Here is an 18,942-nt window from a genome sequence, read left to right as displayed (position 1 = left end):
ATCGAAACTGTGAACCTTTTTCAGCCCGCTAATGGTAAATTTGATAAGAAAAGTACAGAGCTACGGGTGCTTTAAAAGCCAAGCGGATTTACAATCGGATTGTTTTGAATCCGAGTGTGCTCAGTTTTTATAGCAAGCACCAGGGCCCAAAACTAATTCAATTTTATTGGGAACTGTCAGACTGTTGGGATAGTGCTACCTTGAAGTAATAACTTAGGAAAATTTAATAACTTGTTAAAAATGTACAATTGGGTGCAGGTTTGACTAAAAAAAAGATCAGAAAGCTAAAAAAAAAAATCTGTCATATTAGCATTGGGTTATTGTGTGTATTTTGGCTCAGGGCTTTCATGTGAGAAGCTTGTGTATCGCTATCATGTAAAAAAAACCTAACTCTAAAAAATGTTTCGTTTGAACGATGGAAAAAAAAAGCTTTTCCCTGAAAGCTTCAATACATTTAATATTAACAGATTTAGGGCAGCTTGGCGGCGCAGTGGTTAGCATGTGTGCGGCATAGTTCCGTGGTCATGAGATTGAACCTCCTGTGTGGAGTTTGCATGTTCTCCCCGTGCTTGTGTGGGTATCCTCCGGGCACTCCGGTTTCTTCCCACATTCCAAAAACATGCATATCAGGTTAATTGGCCGGTCCAAATTGTCCCTAGGTGTAAATGAGCGAGTGAATTGTCTGTCCCTGTGTGCCCTGTGACTGGCTGGCAACAAGTTCAGGGTGTCCCCTGCCCACAGCCCGAAGATAGCTGGGATGGGCTCCAGCACCCCCGTGGCCCTACTGAGGATAAGCAGTGCAGCTCATGGATAGATGGATGGATGGATGTTTTTATATGACAACTTCCATATAGTTTTATTTTATTTACTTCACAAACCTAACTGATTAAAAACTAAGGAGTATACTTATTGTCTAAAGAAAAAAAATCTCTCATAAAAAGTTCATTTCAAATCTTCTGATTTTTTTATTCATGTATTTATTAGTTTCTCCTTTAACTACTTTAACATTTGAATGGTCTCACCTGTAATTTCTATTCCACGAGCTGTTTTAAATATTCTCCATGAATAGGAAAATAGAAGTTTATACTCATTGTGTTAAAATAAAAGTCGGACTGTTTTGTGGTGAAACAGTACACTATAATTCTGATTAATCTGTTTATTACATAAAAGCAAATAAATCATAGAAAAAATGTGTACTTCTGCAAGGGTGTACCTGCATATAGGCTACCCGAACAAGGCAGATTAATTGGAGATAAATCTGAACCAGGACAACTACATCTGGATATTTTCCTTTGCTGTCCGGTTTAAATTCATATTATATAAAAACAAAATGTTATTCACCTTTAGCCCCACGTTGGTGTTGTGCATGTCCACATGTGCTCGTAGATCCTTATTGGAGCGTTTTCCCAGGAAGTCCTTGACAAACTTGTTTGCATATTTCAGGTTGTCGCCGCAGCCTCCCCACTGCCACGCTTTGCGGTTTTCCAGGTCTGGGGCTTCGTCACACGTACAGCGCTCCATGCGACCCGCACTGCACGCTTTGGCCATGGCGTGCGTCAGACCAGCCGAAGAAATGGCGTACAGGAAGGCCGTCTCCTTGAATCCTTTTAAAGAACATCCGACTTTAGCATCCGGTATGTCAATCGTTTGTAACTTTTATGCGTGTAATGTATTGTTTTTTCGGGGCATTCAGTTAAATAAATAAGAATAAAAAACGTTTTGAGATCACCCTATAGGAAAACTACTTAAAAAATAAGTGGATCCTTGAAAAGTCCTCAAAGGGATTGAATTCGTTATTCTAAACATAAGGCCCTAAATGGTATTAAAACCTCCTAAATCCAATTTTCGAAAGTCTTAAAAATGTAAACACATGAATAAGTTTATATTTGTTAAAACTAAAAAGATTTAGTAACATTTATCAATTTTTCTTTTTTAGTGATTCACTGATTTTTCTGTGACCGTGATAACAGAAGTATCAAAACAGTGATCGGGTTTCAGTCGGGCCTCTTAGAGCAGACACATGTCTTAGGTCTACCCACAATACACATAGCAACTTTGAACAGAGACGTTTACTTTGGATCATGCCCGGAAAGTGTACATTTGATGAAGTGGCTGTCCGATGAACGTTTTTCGTCATGGCTGAAAGCTGTGCCAGGTCACAATAGGTTGTGTGCAATAAATATTTGTGTTTTTTTCTTTGTTTCGTGTCAATTGTGGGGTTTTTCGTCGACTTAGTCTCAAATTTAATTTCAAAAGGCATTAAAAAAGTCTTGAAAAGTCTTGAATTTAACTTGCCCTAAGCTGTCGGAACCCTGTTTAAGCCAAGTCAGGTCATATTTATTTTTGTATAGCTCTTAATCAGAAAAAGTTTCAAGGGGCTGCACAGACCAACAATACAACATTCCCTCATCTGAAACCTACATGAAGGCAACGAAAAAAGGCAGATTTCTTCTTGGCTTTAGGAATCACTATTAGACTGGCATTTTCCAAGCAGGAACGTAGGGCGTAATTAACTCAGAAGGTCCATGCAAAAAGTCCAAGCAAACCAGCAATCACACGTAGGGCTGCACAATAAAACGAATAAGATGATTATCGTCATGTCATATTTCCAAAATGAATAATAAAGACTTTCGATAGTCGTCGATGGGCAGCACGGCGGCGCAGTGGTTAGCACGTGTGCGGCACAGTTGTGAGGTCATGAGACAGAACCTTTCTGTGCGGAGTTTGCATGTTCTCCCCATGCTTGCGTAGGTTTCCTCCCACATTCCAAAAACATGCATGTCAGGTTAATTGGCCGGTTTAAATTGTCCCTGAGTGTGAATAAGCGAGTGAAATGTCTGTTTCTGTGTGCCCTGCGACTGGCTGGCAACCAGTTCAGGGTGTCCCCTGCCCACTGCCCGAGGATATCTGGGATGGGCTTTAGCACCCCCGTGACCCTACTGAGGATAAGCAGTACAGATAATGGATGGATATTCGTCGTTAATTTAAAGTGTCATTACACAACCCAAACCCCAGAAAACATAGGGACGCTAATGCAATGAAAAGTTCTAGACCAACATACAGGAAAATACAGGGTGACGAGGACCAGCCAGTCATTTTGCAGGAATTGTGGTGGAGCGGCTCACACAGTGAATGCAAAAGGACTACAACACGATCGAAATGAGGGATAAAGAGATGAAGGATAACACCCAGCCTACCCACTTAAAACGTTCTGAAAGTAGTGTAGACAGACGAGGCTTCAGTTGCTTGGAGGTACTTTGGCCACTTAGGAGTTCGAAGTTTGCCGACAACATGTGCCAACCAAGACAGGCAACACGAGAAACTTATTCCACCATTTGAAACAGTGTCGCCCACCAGAACACACAGGAGAAAAACAATCCAGTCCCAAATGCAGTTATTTAAGTCACGGTTGCCATGGCGCCCAATATGTGCCCGTGTGGCGCCAGCTGCGGCTCATTGACAGATTGGTTTTCCTTCTATTTAAGTTCAGTGTTCTCACTCTCCGTTTGTCAGTTCGTCCTGTTTAGTATCAGTTTCCAGTTTAGTTCCTGTCTATTTTTGTCCTTTTTATTATTCTCTCAAGTTTTTGTTCCCGTCTAGTTTGTCCTGTTTATTTTCGATATCCTGTTTTGATATCAATCCTGTCCGTCCCGTCCTGTCTGGTATGACCCCATCCGTCCGATATCTGCTCGGGCAATTAGTGTCGATCTCGTCAGTCTCTGGCTTCCTGTCTTTCCACGCCAGACCGCTGCCTAACGTGCATGACTCCCCATTTCCCGTCAAATAAAAGCTTGTGTGAGAAACATCACAAATTTAGGTCCTGATCCTGTCACGGTTCGGACAATTTATGGCATTTGCAGTGTTTGTCATTATCTTGGGGACAATACAGTAATCAGTCAATAGATATATTTTATTTTATATTATGTGAAAATTAAATAATAGTTTTTCTTCAGTTTTCTGTTATATAACCACATGTATCAAGTGCATTTGATATATCTTTGAGAACTTAACATTACAATGCGTAACACAATTCAATTTACATGATGCAAACTTTGGCTTAATTGCTCAAAAGCCTCATGTGTATCGGTTGATTTCTCAGGAACATTTCCATGGTATTTTCTACCCGCATGTTGAAAACCACACATCTACAGTGGATGCCCCAGTTTCATCGATTAAAGATTTACCTCTCTTGAGCATGTTAGCTCTGTGTCGTCCCTCCAAAGTGCAGTTCCACCTCTCGAAGCGAAACTGATACTGGCATTCAAGGGCGCTCATGGTGATAGCCTCTCGCAAGGTTTCAGCCACGCCTGGGTCACGTCTGCACATCCTGCGCTGCTTCTTTTCAAGTTTGAGTCGGTCACACAGTTTGTAGTGGGCCCGGCCCACGCTCTCGTCCGGTAGGGAGTTCAGTGGCAGGATGGACAGCGGCTCATTACCCGTCAACCTGAAACGCACATAGGACCAAAAAAAAAAATGTGAGAAGTAGGGCTTCCTATCAGTGACTATGATTACATGCAGGCAATAATATAATCGGAAACAGAATAGTAGATTTCTGAAGCAATCCCAATGAAAAATTTGCGTATGTCTTGAGAGAAACAAACACTAGAACGCTTCATTCTTTGCATATTGCTGCAAATCGGTGCCAACAAAGTGCTCTTTTTTGCCATACTGCCAACCACAAAGTGGACTGCAGTAGATAGCCTATGATCCTTTATGCCCGATTGTATAATCCTGTGAGCGTTGACCAGCAGAGCACACTTGTCTGGCCCTGAGGCTCGGTTTTTGCCGTTACTGTATTCATGCCTAAACTTAACTGCACTCACGCGGCTGCGATTTATTATTCCCAATTCCATTTTATTGCCCACGGGGACCAGCAGAAGACACTTTTGTTGGGAGGCAAGCTGTTCTGGTTTGAACTGCACGGTTTTGGACGCGGTCTGTTATCCCCAGTCGACGATTGATGAGATAGATAGATAGGTAGATAGATAGATAGATGGATACTTTATTCATCCCCGCAGGGAAATTCACAGGAGCATGTGCCAGCAGAATGCTTTAGGCTGAGGAAGACTGCCATTGTGGCCCACCTTTAATGAACAGCACCCATGTGGCCGCAATCTGTTATCCCCCCGGTTGACTATTGCAATGTGCTCGCAGTGCGCAAAAAATAGTGGGGATGGGGGCTATTTTGCAGATTTTCACATATCACGGGGGGTTCTGGTCCCCATAAACTGTGATAAATAATAGATCACAGTATGATTGGAGTTTGGTGGTATTCTGTTTACAAGGGCGAAGCGGGAGCAACATTGTCACAAAAATAGACGTATGTACGTTTAACTTGACAATAAACAAAGAGTGGTTTCATTCATGCCATTCACAAAATTCATCAAAAAAACATGCTTGTTTCGTCCATCACTGTGTCTTTTGTGTCCTCAAGATGTGCTCTTACATTGGTGCCCAGAAGCATCGGCTTACACTACACACAGATGGATACAACTGTGAAATTCAGAATATTGTGAGGCTTTTTAAGCGAGTAAGTGTAAGAGTTTGTGTGGCTCATTCGTCTCTCTACTGCAAGTCCCACAGAGCTTTGAGGGCAAATTGATATCCTAGATGGAAGAACTTGTGTTTAAGAAATCGGATTACTGCAATCCAACGGGTAATCGGAAAATGACAGGTCCAACTCAGCCATTGCAATTGGAATACCCACAGTCAGACTTTGACATTAATCGGAGTATTGTGCGCATTTACTTGGCTTTACATGATCGGAATTATGAAACTATTCTGTATCCAATCGGATCATTGCCTGAACGTAGACAAACCCAGTGAATAGCTTTTCGGACAAAACTGGTTAAGTACCAACTGATTAGACACGCTTACATACCAGGAACACGCCAGTACGCTTTCGTACCCTTTTAAAATTCCAGTTTGTCTTCCAACGGCAAAGTTATAAATCGCTCAGACAACTCAAACCGCTAGAGGCTCAATATAAAAGTTTATTACAGACATAAAAGGATAACTATTTAGCAGACGCTGCAACATCCATCAGTGGAATTGCTCAGATTTGTTTTTGTGCCGGACACGCGTCACTTATTCCCGGCCACTTGTAGCTAGGCAGAATATCTGGAAAACAATGCCAGATATATTTATGTTCCCGCCACACCAATTAAGGTATTTAATTGACAAATTAGGGGCTGATGGGAATCTACTGTTTATCTCTTCAATTTTGTGGTCTTTTGTGACGTGTGAAAAAAACGAAAAAGTATTCTTCCAGAAGATAAAATAGTCTAGAATAGGGAAAACAAATACATTATGCAGTTCCTCAGAACAAGAACAAAAACGAATGTTTGTCACATCAAGCAACAAAGTTCAGATGAGGTCGACATTTAGTGTAACTCTTTCGTGTATCTGGATACCGATACAGATATAAGTATCGTCTAAATCACTCATGTCCAAAGTCTGGCCCGGGTGCCAGTTACGGCCCGTGATCAAATTTCTACAGGCCCACGGTCTCTGTGATAAAAATTCATAATATGTGGCCCGCCGGTAATGTTGACCGCAGTATGAAACAGATTTGTACAAAAAAAAAGATCACACTTTTACCAGATGATGCCAGTATCCCTTTGGCCACCTTGAATTTCAGTGAGAATGTTAGCCCACCCTAGTTCCAACATCGCTACTGTAAATTAAAAAAAGGAAAGTTGACTGTGAGGACCGTCGCTTCCAGGACAAGTGGAAATCGGAGTATTTTTCCACCGAAATCCGAAACAACAGAATCTGCCTAATTTGCCAAGAGACTGTAGATCAGGGGTGGCGAACCCGGTCCTCGAGAGCCGCATGTCCTGCATGTTTTGGAAGTTTTTTCTTTCCCAACTCAGGTGATGCAAATTTAAAGCTTGTTAGCAAGCGGTGTGAGCTTGATGATGACCCAGGTGATTGGACTCACCTGTAATGAGCAGAGAAACTCCAAAAACATGCAGGACATGCGGCTCTTGAGGACCGGGTTCGCCACCCCTGCTGTAGATGTTTCCAAAGAACATGATATGAAGAGGCACTGCCAAACGAAACATGCCAACTACAAAAAGCAAATTGTAAATGAACGCTGTGAAAATGTGAAGCAACTGGAAGCTGGTTTAACGGCGCAGCAGCGCTTTTTCACAACGCCCTGCGAGTCAAATGAAAATGCTACAAAGGCGAGCTAAAAGGTGGCTACACTGATCGCCAAGCACTGCACACTTTTCACAGTGGGTGAATTTATTAAAGGCTGTTGAAGGAATACCAAGCTAAACCGTCGGCCCTGACACATTACCAAATCTGGCCCCCTTTGGACACCCCTGCTCTAAATGATTCACTCAATGTCCAGATTGCAGAAATTATTGTGGCAATATCACAATCTGCTATTTAATTTACATATTTTCTGATTTTTTAAAGAGTGCCATATTTTCTGGTCCGAAATTTGTTCTGTAATGCGAATCAGATTTTTTTAAAAGATGGGGAAAAAAATAAAAATCTTGCTTAGAAGAAGACATGGCTTATGTTTGGCAAGACTATGATGCTTGTTTTTAGCACAGAAGATTACTACACTTGCACAATGTAGCATCAGACACTGAAAGGCAACATTATTTTTTCCCATACTTTGTACAAGAAGTGTTTGACACAGCATTTATTAAAAACATTGATCAGTCAAACTAGGAGAGAAATCAAACTGCCTATCCAAAACTTGGTATAAAAATGATTTTGAATAAAATATTACCAATATAAATTGTTATTGTGAAGGTATGTGCCCAAACTGGCCAATTTCCCACAGAGCTACAATACCTGATCATTAACAATTGTTATTTTGATTAATTAATCGTTTGGATGGATGGATGGGAAGGTGTGTGGGTGGTTGAAATGAGGAATTAATGACTAAAATACTTTTTGATATAAATCTCCAAATTTTAGCTTCTAAATATTTATACAGAGATCCCTCAACCATTTTTTTCATTAAATAATTGTTTTCCCGCAAAGTAGTGAACCAGCGATAACTGAAGCACAAAGAAAGGAAGGTGTCTCTATTTTTTATTGTACCTCATAATAGACCAAATTGTCACAGTTGCCCATTGCCCCAATTGGCCCCGCCCGTTTGGCGCCAGCTTCGGCTTGTTGACTGACTAGCTTCCCTCCTTTTTAAGCTGAGTGTTTTCACTCACCCTTTGTCAGTCCGTCAACGAACCTCTGCACCCACAAGACGTATCTGATATCAATCCTGTCAGTACCGTCCTGTCCGGTATCTGCTCGTGTAACTGGTATCGATCTCGTCTCTGACTTCCTGTTGTTCCACGCAAGACTTCTGCCTTACTTTTTCCGCCTAGCCATCGCCGAATCACTGGCGTTTGTGTTAACGTGCATGACTTTCCCATTCCCGTAAAATAAAGCTTGTGTGAGAAACATTACGCATCTGTTTTGGTTCTGACACAAATATGTTAAATCTAAATAATACACCATCATTCTTATGACTACAATTATTTTTTATGTAGTTCTACACAAGGGGTCTCCAACTTTTTAAAGCCGAGAGCTACTTTTCTGTTCCTGAGTTTAATGTGCATTTCTGAATAAGAACTTATCATCTTATTACTGCATGGTCCTATGTTATTACCATGTTGTAATGATTAGAAATACAGTGGGACCTCGGTTATCACGGTTAATGGGGACCAAAACCACCCGCGATAAGTGAAAATCCGCGATTTAGCGGCGCATCTAAAAAAAAAAAATTTTTTTTAATTTTTTTTTATTTTTATTTTTTTTATTTTATTATTATTATTTTTTTGGGACCCGGTTAATGGGGACCAAAACCACCCGCGAAAAGTGAAAATCTGCGAAGTAGCGACGCCCCTTCAAAAATGCTTAAAAATTTCTTCTTCTTTTTTTTTTTTTTAATTATTTTATTCTGTTATTATTATTTTTTAGACCTGCGAAGCTCTGAACCCGCGAACGTGGAACCACGAAGTAGCGACGCCCCTTCAAAAATGCTTAAAAAAATAGATAAATTAATTTAAAAAATATATATATATTATTTTATTTTATTATTATTATTTTTTAGACCTGTGAAGCTCTGAACCCGCTAACATGGAACCACGAAGTAGCGACGCCCCTTCAAAAATGCTTAAAAAATATATATATATATTATTTTTCAGGCCCGCGAAGCTCTGAATCCACGAATGTCGAAGCGCGAAGTAGCGAGGTCCCACTGTAGGGGTACAATCAGCTAAAATAGGTAAGGAATCAAATGTGCTAAAAAAATCACAATGATCTATCACAGATAAGCTATTTTCAGAACAGGTCATCAATCCACAATTTTTTTAGAGGGCACCACGTTTGTGACCCCTATTCGACAGATAGCACAACTGGAGGGTTGAATACATATGGATTGCAAATGAGACTTTCTACTATAACAGGGATACAATTTGAGGAAATACAATAATTGTGCCAATCCTTCTGTACCATACCTAAACAAATCAAAATTGAGCACTGGCTTTGGAATTAGATTAGACAATGCGACGTGTGTTGCTACTATACCGTTGGGGGGGCATTCATTGCTGCGATGTTTGGATTCGAACAAGCCAATACCGCAAGATCTACCCTCATTTTAGAATTCCCGAACAAACGCGGAGAATTCACGGTGCTCGGGGTCAGTACGCTCTGCAGCTGCGCGGAGAACATGTGGCACACTCGTACTCCTCTCAGTTTATTTAAGGGAAGCGTATGCAAAAACAAACAAGCGAAGCCCGGCCGCAGATCTGGCGGGCCCCCCGACGACCGACGTTCTGAGGTCGCACGCAAGGGGACACGACGCTCACCCCTGCGACCATTTTGGTCGCCGCCACTGACTGGATTGGCAGCCGGGACGCTCATTATGTCTAATCTTTGGCAGCCTCTGCGCTTTGAGAGTGAAACCAAAGAATAAATGGATTTGCAGAGTCGCAAAGGCCCACGTGTTGGGACTGAATGCCACTGCGGGGGTTTTTACGCTTCATTTATGCTACTTTGAATTCAAAGATACACTCGAGTAAGTTTTAATTGTGTTTTAACCAAGCAGGTTTGCAATCACATGCAGGGAATTGTCCGACTGGGATCAGAAGTCGGATTTTTGAGCAATTCGAATCAATAACATGCCTAGAGACAAAAGAATAAATCCGTGTGATTGGCATTTGATAGTACTGTTGAGTTTAGTTTATCATTTATTAGCCTGCCCTTAAAAGATTGTTTATTTATTAATTTATGTCTCGAGAGACTGTGAACTTTTCCTTATTGGTTTTAGGCAATTTAATGTATTTTTGTATGAATTAGCAAAATGTTCAATATATTATGTACTTATCACCTTCACCTTTTTTCCATCCATCCATTATCTGCACCGCTTATCCTCAGTAGGGTCGCGGGGGTGCTGGAGCCCGGTCCAGCCATACTCGGGCAGTGGGCAAGGGACAACCTGAACCGGTTGCCAGCCAGTCGCAGGGCACACAGGGAAAGACAATTGGGTCGCTCATTCACACCTAGGGATAATTTGGACCGGCCAATTTACCTAACATGCATGTTTATGGAAGGTGGGAGGAGTGCCCGGAAAAAAACATACAAACTCAACACTGGAGGTTCGATCTCATGATCTCAGAGCTGTGCCACACACACGCTAACAACTGAGCCGCCGTGCTGCCCCTTCACCTTTTTTATTTAATTTAATCATCGTTTGCCACGTAATTAAATAAACTTAATGCAAAATTTTGATGAATCATAATAATTATCCGATTATTCGACTAATCGTTACAATAGTCTGTGACTAATCCACTATTAAAATAGTCCTTAGTTGCAGCTCCAGTTGATATATGATGTTACGGTTGCCATGGCGCCCAATTGGCCCTGCCCGTGTGGCGCCAGCTGCGGGTCGTTGACAGATTGGCTTCCCTGCTATTTAAACCCAGTCCTGTCACTCTCTTTTTGTCAGTCCGTCAACGAACCTCTGCCCAGCAAAACGTGGGTTCTGACTCTGTCCTGTTGCCTGTTGGTAGTTCCTGTCCGGTATTGTTCACGTTTAATTTGTCCTGTTTAATATCAGTTTTCAGTTTCGTTCCCGACTATTTTGGTCCTGTTTATTATTCTCCCCAGTTTTCGTTCCCGTCTAGTTTCTCCTGTTTAATTTCAATATTCTGTTTCTATATCAATCCTGTCCGTCCCGTCCTGCCCCGGTATCAATCCCATCCGTTTGATATCTGCTGGGGCAATTGGTGTCGATCTCGTCTGTCTGTGGCTTCCTGTCTTTCCACGCCAGACCGCTGCCTAACGTGCATGACTCCCCATTTCCCGTAAAATAAAAGCTTGTATGAGAACATCACGCATTTGGGTCCTGATCCTGTTCCGGTTCATGACATATGATGCAGGTTATTATTATGTATACAGTATTTAATGAAAACATCACACAATGAGATAAACTGCCCTGAAGAATCTGCTTTTTTCTGGTGATTTGGTTTGGCAACTTTGATTTTGTCCCAAAAAACATGAGGCTCTCATTGTTTTTTTTTTCATTGTTTTTTTTTTAAATTTATTTTGCTTTGATGGCTCTTTGATTCAAAAAGTTTCCCAACCCCTGGTCTAGCCGTATCCTTTTCTGCTACGGTCCCTCAGTTGCCATCTCTACAGGCAAAACGTTCTCATACGGCGCATATACATCAAGTCAAGTGACGCGTAACTCTAGCAAACAGGAAGTCAGGCCACGGGCTCAACCGCATTATTCCTAAACGCTCTAGCGTCGATGCACTTGCAATGTCATTACCGCCCTTCAGAGCAGACTATCAGCGCTTGGGCCAAAGTCACCAGGGTTCTTTAACAAGAGATTTGTTTTATTAAGTCAAATAACCGACTGAAGTGTTTCCCCCGGAGTCCTCACTTTCATTCCAATGGACTTAATGGCTTCCATATGCGTCGCCATATTGTCTTAAGGCTCTTGCGTGCGCGCCGCATGCCTGGGAACGCAGGCCGCCCCGGTCGACGCATCGGGGATCGGCTTTCGGATTGGGTCAAACGGTTTCCTTTTTACAACGCCTGTTTGCCTTGCCGTAACGTGTCTGACAGCTACAGATTTGGAAATGGAAACCTGGCGAGCGCCGTCTTCGCACCGGCTGCTCTCTCGGCGTACTTGCGAAGGGAAACGTGTAAGATGGTCGTAGGCGCTTAAATGAGCCGGAAAGGTCTTCTTCAGGTGACATTTCCTTGGCTCGACGCACGCATGTATAAACTTCGGAAGTTCGGAAATTGGCGTTTGGATACGTTATTGATCCCGGAGGATTTGATGGAAATTTCGGGGAATCTACATTAGAGCAGACTCTCGGGATACGACATTAATCCGTTTTGAGGTGGGGACCTCAAGGTGAAATTGTCGAGTGGTGGGAATTAGAAACTTGTAATAAGCTATTGCACTACAGATTAAAAACCATTCATATTCTATATACCAGGGGTGGCGAACAAGTTTGAGCCGAAATTTTTAACTGTGAGAGTCAAAGAGCCACACCACGCACTGACCGGAATTTGACTTAACCCACGCAGATGATTGGCAGTCAGTTATGTGTCAGGAGCAGCATAAAAACAATAAATCTGCCAAATTAATTTCAAATTATTATTTATTATTTGTTATTAACTCTGATGGATTCAAGTGTGTTTTAAGAGGGAAAAAAACCTAAACATGAAACGAGGAAAAGAGCCACAGTACATAGAAAATATGATGAAGCAAAGAACCGCATTTTTATTGGCCAAGAACCGCATGTGGCTCCAGAGCGGCGTGTTCGCCACCCCTGCTATATACAATAATTCCTCACTGTATTGCAGTTTACTTTTCACCCCCTTTCTGCTTTTGTCAACCTGCGTGTCAATACAATTACATACAGGCATCTTTTTCAATTTCCAGTTTCTTGTCATGATTACTGATGTGACTAAGCTGTGCCCCCTCATTTGGCGCCAACTGCGGCGGGTCCTGATTGGCTCCCTGTCAGTATTTGAACCCAGTCCTGTCTGTCCCCTTTTGTCAGTCCGTCTGTGAACCTCAGTGAAGACTAGGCAAGCCTTTTTCGACCCTGACTCCCACCCGTCCCGTTTTTTTTTTTTTCGTCTGTCTCCAGCTTCAACCCGTTTTGATCCTGACCACGTCTGCTCTCCCATCCCGGCTTATGACCTCTTTTTGTCCCCGACTACGTCTACTCTCCCGTTCTGGCTTACGATTCGCTTCCGACCCCGACCACGCCTTGCTCTACCAGTCCCGGCTAACGTCAGTTCTTTATAGCTAGCCACTCCTTGCACATCTGTTTCTCTGCACTATTGTACTTACAGCGTTATTGTTACAGTGTTATTGTTACTGTTTACCTGACTTGTTTACCTGACCGCCCATTTTGCACATCTGGTAAGCTGCTCCTCTTGCACTATTTGCGCTACTGTAAAATACTATACATAGCCATAATTATTTAGTATATTATTAGTACTCAATACTCCAACTCAATACAACATTTTATTTATATCTGTACATTCAAGGAAACTGTGCGGGTCAGATGTATCGACATTTCGTTCTGTATACACGTGTACTAGAATGACAATAAACTAGATCTGAATCTGAATCTGAATCTGTTTTTTCCGTCCCTGACACGGCCATCGCTCGCTACGGAAGATCCACTTCCGCGTTTGGAGCACCATCCCAGTACAAGAGCGACTTGCTTCCCGCGTCCAGTGAACACCGGATCGTGGACGCAGCTCTTCCTCCTTTCTCCAATAAAACTTGTGAGAAACGTAACGCAACTGTTCCAGTTCTGGTCCTGACATTTCTCTAATAGCGATCATGGGGTCTGGACAATGAAATGAAATGAAATGATCTGCATTTATATAGCGCTTTTCAAGTCAATGACTTCCCAAAGCGCTTTACAATGTGCTCCACATTTCCCAATAGCGGCCTTGCAGTCATGTAAGGCGCTAACCTGCTTATTGGGGGTATTAGGGGTTCAGTGTCTTACCCAAGGACACTTCGACATGTAACACGGACGAGCCGGGATTCGAACTGGGATCCCTTGATCCCAAAACGAGTGCTCTACCTCCTGAGCTACCGATTGTAACCAGGCTCAAAAGTTGAAAGATGCTTTCTATCGCCAACAAAGTGGACTTCTCAACATGCACGGTTGAAGCCTTTTTTATAAACATCTACATGATGGCAACAAAATATCTTCTGAAGTAAAAATGTAGTGTCCTGAAATCATTTCCGCCCTTTTGTAAATATAATTTGACAGTGCAGAGGTTTATTGTGTAAGTTACTTTTATGTGTTAACAAATATTTGAGCCTGTAAGTAGCGTTTGCTCTTTGGTTTTAATGTATGATAGAGTATTAAATAATAAATAAATGGGCCTACTTTGTGGATTTTGACAACCGTGGCTCATTTTTGGAACGCAACCCCTGCGATAAACGATGGATTAATAAACATATTAAACATGAGTGAAAAACTAGAATATAGTACTACTTATATAATATGTGAATATGATTATATCACAATATTAATACATATGCAGGTGAGGGAAAATGTATTTCGGTTAACACTGGAGTAATGGGACGTGAGGTGCTGAAATTGAGTTAGTGGGTCGATGCAGATGTAAAGGAAACAGCGGATTAAAATAAAAACTGAACACCAAACTTCCACTTGCGAAGATTTGTATGCCCTTAGATTTTCCTCCTTATTTATAATAATAATCCAAATCGTCAATTGGTTATGGCCTCATTACTCACCAAAGGTAAAGATCCATTTGCCTTCTTTGTATTTCTTGATAACTGCAAGCCTAGTTTTCTATGGTTATCATGTTTTTGCTTCTCCCTTTACCATCACTTAAAGTCTGGGACCCATAGCTAATAAATACAGTATAAAAATACAGTACTGTACAGTATTGCGCTACTTGCCAAGTCTTTACAAAGCGCACAAGATTCTGAACCCAACGAAGAGGTATAAAGGGATGCTAGGTGGGAATTCAACCAATCGCTTATCGGCATCTTCATAAATACACAAAAAATACAGTATAGCAGACCAGCATCTTACATGACATCGACCAATAACGGACCGGCATCTTAGAGATGTAACTCTACATAAACAAGAACATGGAGAAATCATTTGTTGTTGATGTTGTGTGGTGGGTAAAATTTTGTAACATTGTGCCAAAAAACCCGGGGGGCCTATTGTATTTTACAGTTAAAGGATTGACGCGGTCTAATTTGCAACTAATTCTCTCGTGGTATGAGAAGCTTTGCTACAGGAAAGTGAGACCTTTCCTTCACCTGCTCACGTTTAGGCAGACACTGCTGTGGGATGGTTGGACAGATGTATCCATAATTTCAAAAAGAGTCAAGAGTCACAGTCCTGTACAAAAGAATTGTGAACGGCTGCACCTCATGCAGGTGATGAGCCTGGTCACGCACTGCTATGGAGTGACAAAATCATAGTCTTGGTAGGGTTTGGAAAAGCCATGCAAAACTAAATAGATTGCCAACATTTTTGGCAACAAGATTCTGACAACTTGTCTTTGTCTGGTCTTGCTGCAAAATTTCCAGTTCAAAAAGTAAATTAAGAAAGATTTGCTCATTCAAATATTATTTTCTTGTATTTTAGAAATTATAGTTAGATAAAAAAGAAAATTAGTATTATTATAAAACTGTATTTTGCAGTATTGTTGTCAAGAACCGGAACAGGATCAGGACCCAAATGTGTGACGTTCTCACACAAGCCTTTTATTTTACAGGAAATGGGGAGTCATGCACGTTAGGCAGCGGTCTGGCGTGGAAAGACAGGACGCCAGAGACCGACGAGATCGATTCCAATTCCCCGAGCAGATCTCGGACAGTTGGGGTCGATACCGGACTGGAAGGGGCAGACAGGCAGGTAATGAAACAGAATATCGAAATTATTATTGTTTTTTTATTTGACCGTTTATTCAAAGATTTATTTTTGAATACTATTACGCAAAATGTTGGTTAGTTGGTTGGTTGGATCCGTTATCCAATTTTGATCGTAAGGGCACTATTTCCTGTGGTGTGTTTTGGGGAAGTACAGCCTGGTGGTGCGCATCCCTCTCCAAGTCAACCTATGTTACTTAAATTAAAAATGAATTGGTAATTATGCATCAACAGTCCTATTCTAGTTAGTATTACTAATTTTTCAATATAAATTTTCTTATTCTCAGGTTCATTTTTTTTAAATTTGCTTTAATAAAATAAGAACAATTGTCCTGAAATTGAACACATTCATCTGTCATCCACCATGTCAGCTAATTGAATGAGTGAGTGAGTGAGTGAGTGAGTGAGTGAGTGAGTGAGTGAGTGAGTGAGTGAGTGAGTGAGTGAGTGAGTGAGTGAGTGAGTGAGTGAGTGAGTGAGTGAGTGAGTGAGTGAGTGAGTGAGTGAGCCTTAATTGGCATTATACAGAAGCGCAAAAAGTTTAGACTGCTTCTCCTTTCAGAGTCCATTTTGTTCAATTGTCCAACTGTTCTCTTTAAATGTGTGTGAATCACTGAGCTACCACCATGATATGTAAGGTCTGTGTTGCAAGTAGTCTCTAACGAAAATGCTCCCAAGTTTTGGTTTGCGTACTAAATGTTGACACCGTCATTTCTGTATATTACCTATTAAGCGTCTCTCAACAGCAATATATATGTAGCGATGCCTATCTCTGTTGGAAGAACGTGTCTGGCGACTATTGTCGACAATGGAATTCATCCATCCCTTCATTATGTTACGGCAGCCTCAGCCGGGAAGCTCAGACATCCCTCTCCCCAGCCACCTCCTCTAGCTCATCCGACTGGATCTCGAGTCGTTCTCAGGCCAGCCAAAAGACACAGTCTCTCCAGCGTGTCCTGGGTCGTCCCCAGGGCCTCTTGCCAGTGGGACATGCCCGGCCGGAACACTTCCAGTGGGAGGCATCCAAGAGGCATCCTTAACAGATGCCCGAGCCACCTCAGTTGGGTCATCCCAATGTGGAGGAGTAGCGGCTCTCCCGGATGACTAAGCTTCTCACCTCATCTCTAAGTGAGAGCCCAGCCACTCTGCAGAGGAAACTCATTCCAGCCACTTCTATCCGAGATATGGTTCTTTCGGTCATGACCCATGGAACTTAGATCTTCAGCTCTCCCTTGAGCGGTTTGATGCCGAGTGTGAAGCGGCCAGGATGAAGATCAGCATTTCTAAGTCTGAGACCATCGTTCTCAACCACAAAAGAGTGGCACGCCCTCTGCGGGTTGGGGATGGGATCCTGCCTCAAGTGAAGGAGTTCAAGTATCTTGGGCTCTTGTTCATGAGCGATGGTAGGAATTCATTGTCGATAATTTCCGTTTTTTCCAATTTTTGTCAACAACATCTACTAATTGTGGCAGCACTATAAAATATAACACATTTTGGCTACAAAGACCATGGTGTTGTTACATCTTATAGGAACGAAAAATAGACAATATTCAAACAGTAAACAAGAAACATATCAAATACAACATTTTATATTGTTAATCCTATTCACACACTGTTGTAGGATGGCCTTCCACAGAGAAAACCCCCTTTTTCATCCCTGCTATCATTTACTCAATGAAATCCGCCCAACCTATTCTCTTAATCTACACAATCTCAGCCGCAATTAGCAGTCCTGTCACGAGAAATAACAAAACACAATCGAAACGGGCCGCCACGTGTCAAACCTGACAGCTAAATTCGATTCCAAACACACACTCGGCCTCTTATCGAGACACGTTAACGTGATTGCTGCCGAGTGGCGTCCGCCGCCTGCTAAGATCTTCACAACACGGCGCCGTGTTTTCACATCCCGGAGCGTTTTCCCTCAGGTGTTTTTGTTTGAGGTGTTGGCCCAGCAACAGAAGTTACACACGGAATATAACACCGACGTCTAAAAACGAAGAAGGTTGCTGAAGCTTTGTTTTTCCATTCACGCACTTGCCTGGACAGACTCCCCGTTCGCCTCCTCCTCGGTCTATCACTCGCCGGTTTGTTTAGGTTCATTCGCCGCGCGTGTCAGCACCTCCCATCGGCCGTGACGTTTACGCTACGTTCATTTTCCGTTGCCATCCCTTGTTGACCTTCACCGTCATCTCTGGAAGTCACCCTCGGTTGGTACTTCTGGTAGGGCCGCTCGTTTTAGAGCCCGTTACACGCAATTGACTTTGGTTTGTTTGTAATTTATTAGCACATGAAGTTCAGAATATAAAATTTTGTAGGTTGGAACGGTTATGTATGCTACATACTGTGCACTGCGAAACTATTCCCCCCCTTGAACTTTTCAACCTTTTGCCAAATTTCAGGCTTCAAACAAAAATTTTTTGGGTCAAGTATCAATGACAGGGAAAATGGAACAGAATAGAATAGAGTAAAATAGAATAGAATAAGATAGGATAGAATAGTATAGAATAGAATAAAAAAAATAATAGAATAGAATAAAATAGAATAGGGGCAGCATGGCGGCGCAGCGGTTAGCGGGTGTGCAGCACAGTTCTGAGGTCGAGAGATTGAACCTCCTGTGTGGAGTTTGCATGTTCTCCCCGTGTGTGGGTGGGTTTCCTCAAGGCACTCCGGTTTCCTCCCACATTCCAAAATCATGCATGTTAGGTTCATTGGCCGGTCCAAATTGTCCCTGAGCGAGAAAATTGTCTGTCCCTGTGTGCCCTGCGACTGGCTGGCAACCAGTTCAGGGTGTCCCCTGCCCACTTCCCGAAGATAGCTTGGATGGGCTCCAGCACCTCCGCAACCCTACTGAGGATAAGCGGTACGGATAATGGATGGATGGAGAATAGAATAGAATGTGCGTGTTGGATAAAAGTTTAGCCTGTTTCCACCCAAGATCACTTGTGACAGTTTTTTTTTCAATCTTAAAAAAGCAAAATTCAGCTCATCAACAAAATGCATTTTGA

At 42.2% G+C, this 18,942-nt stretch overlaps 1 protein-coding gene across 1 annotated transcript in view; it reads right to left on the bottom strand.

Moving 5' to 3' along the window:
• The window catches only part of wnt9a (wingless-type MMTV integration site family, member 9A), a 49,351-nt gene that overhangs the window by 9,169 nt on the left and 21,240 nt on the right, over nt 1–18,942 (bottom strand). The window contains exons 2-3 of the mRNA XM_088348025.1: nt 4,185–4,444; nt 1,342–1,604 (exon numbers count right to left, since the gene is read on the bottom strand). Coding sequence (XP_088204151.1) covers nt 1,342–1,604; nt 4,185–4,444 — 523 coding nt within the window. The remainder of the gene's footprint in view (nt 1–1,341; nt 1,605–4,184; nt 4,445–18,942) is intronic.

This window comes from Urocampus carinirostris, chromosome 1 (assembly GCF_059441175.1).
Source record: "Urocampus carinirostris isolate Australia breed hairy pipefish chromosome 1, RoL_Ucar_1.0, whole genome shotgun sequence".
Taxonomy (NCBI): Eukaryota; Metazoa; Chordata; class Actinopteri; order Syngnathiformes; family Syngnathidae; genus Urocampus; species Urocampus carinirostris.
Note: the sequence above shows the minus strand (reverse complement) of the source record. Positions and strands in the feature narration are given on the sequence as shown.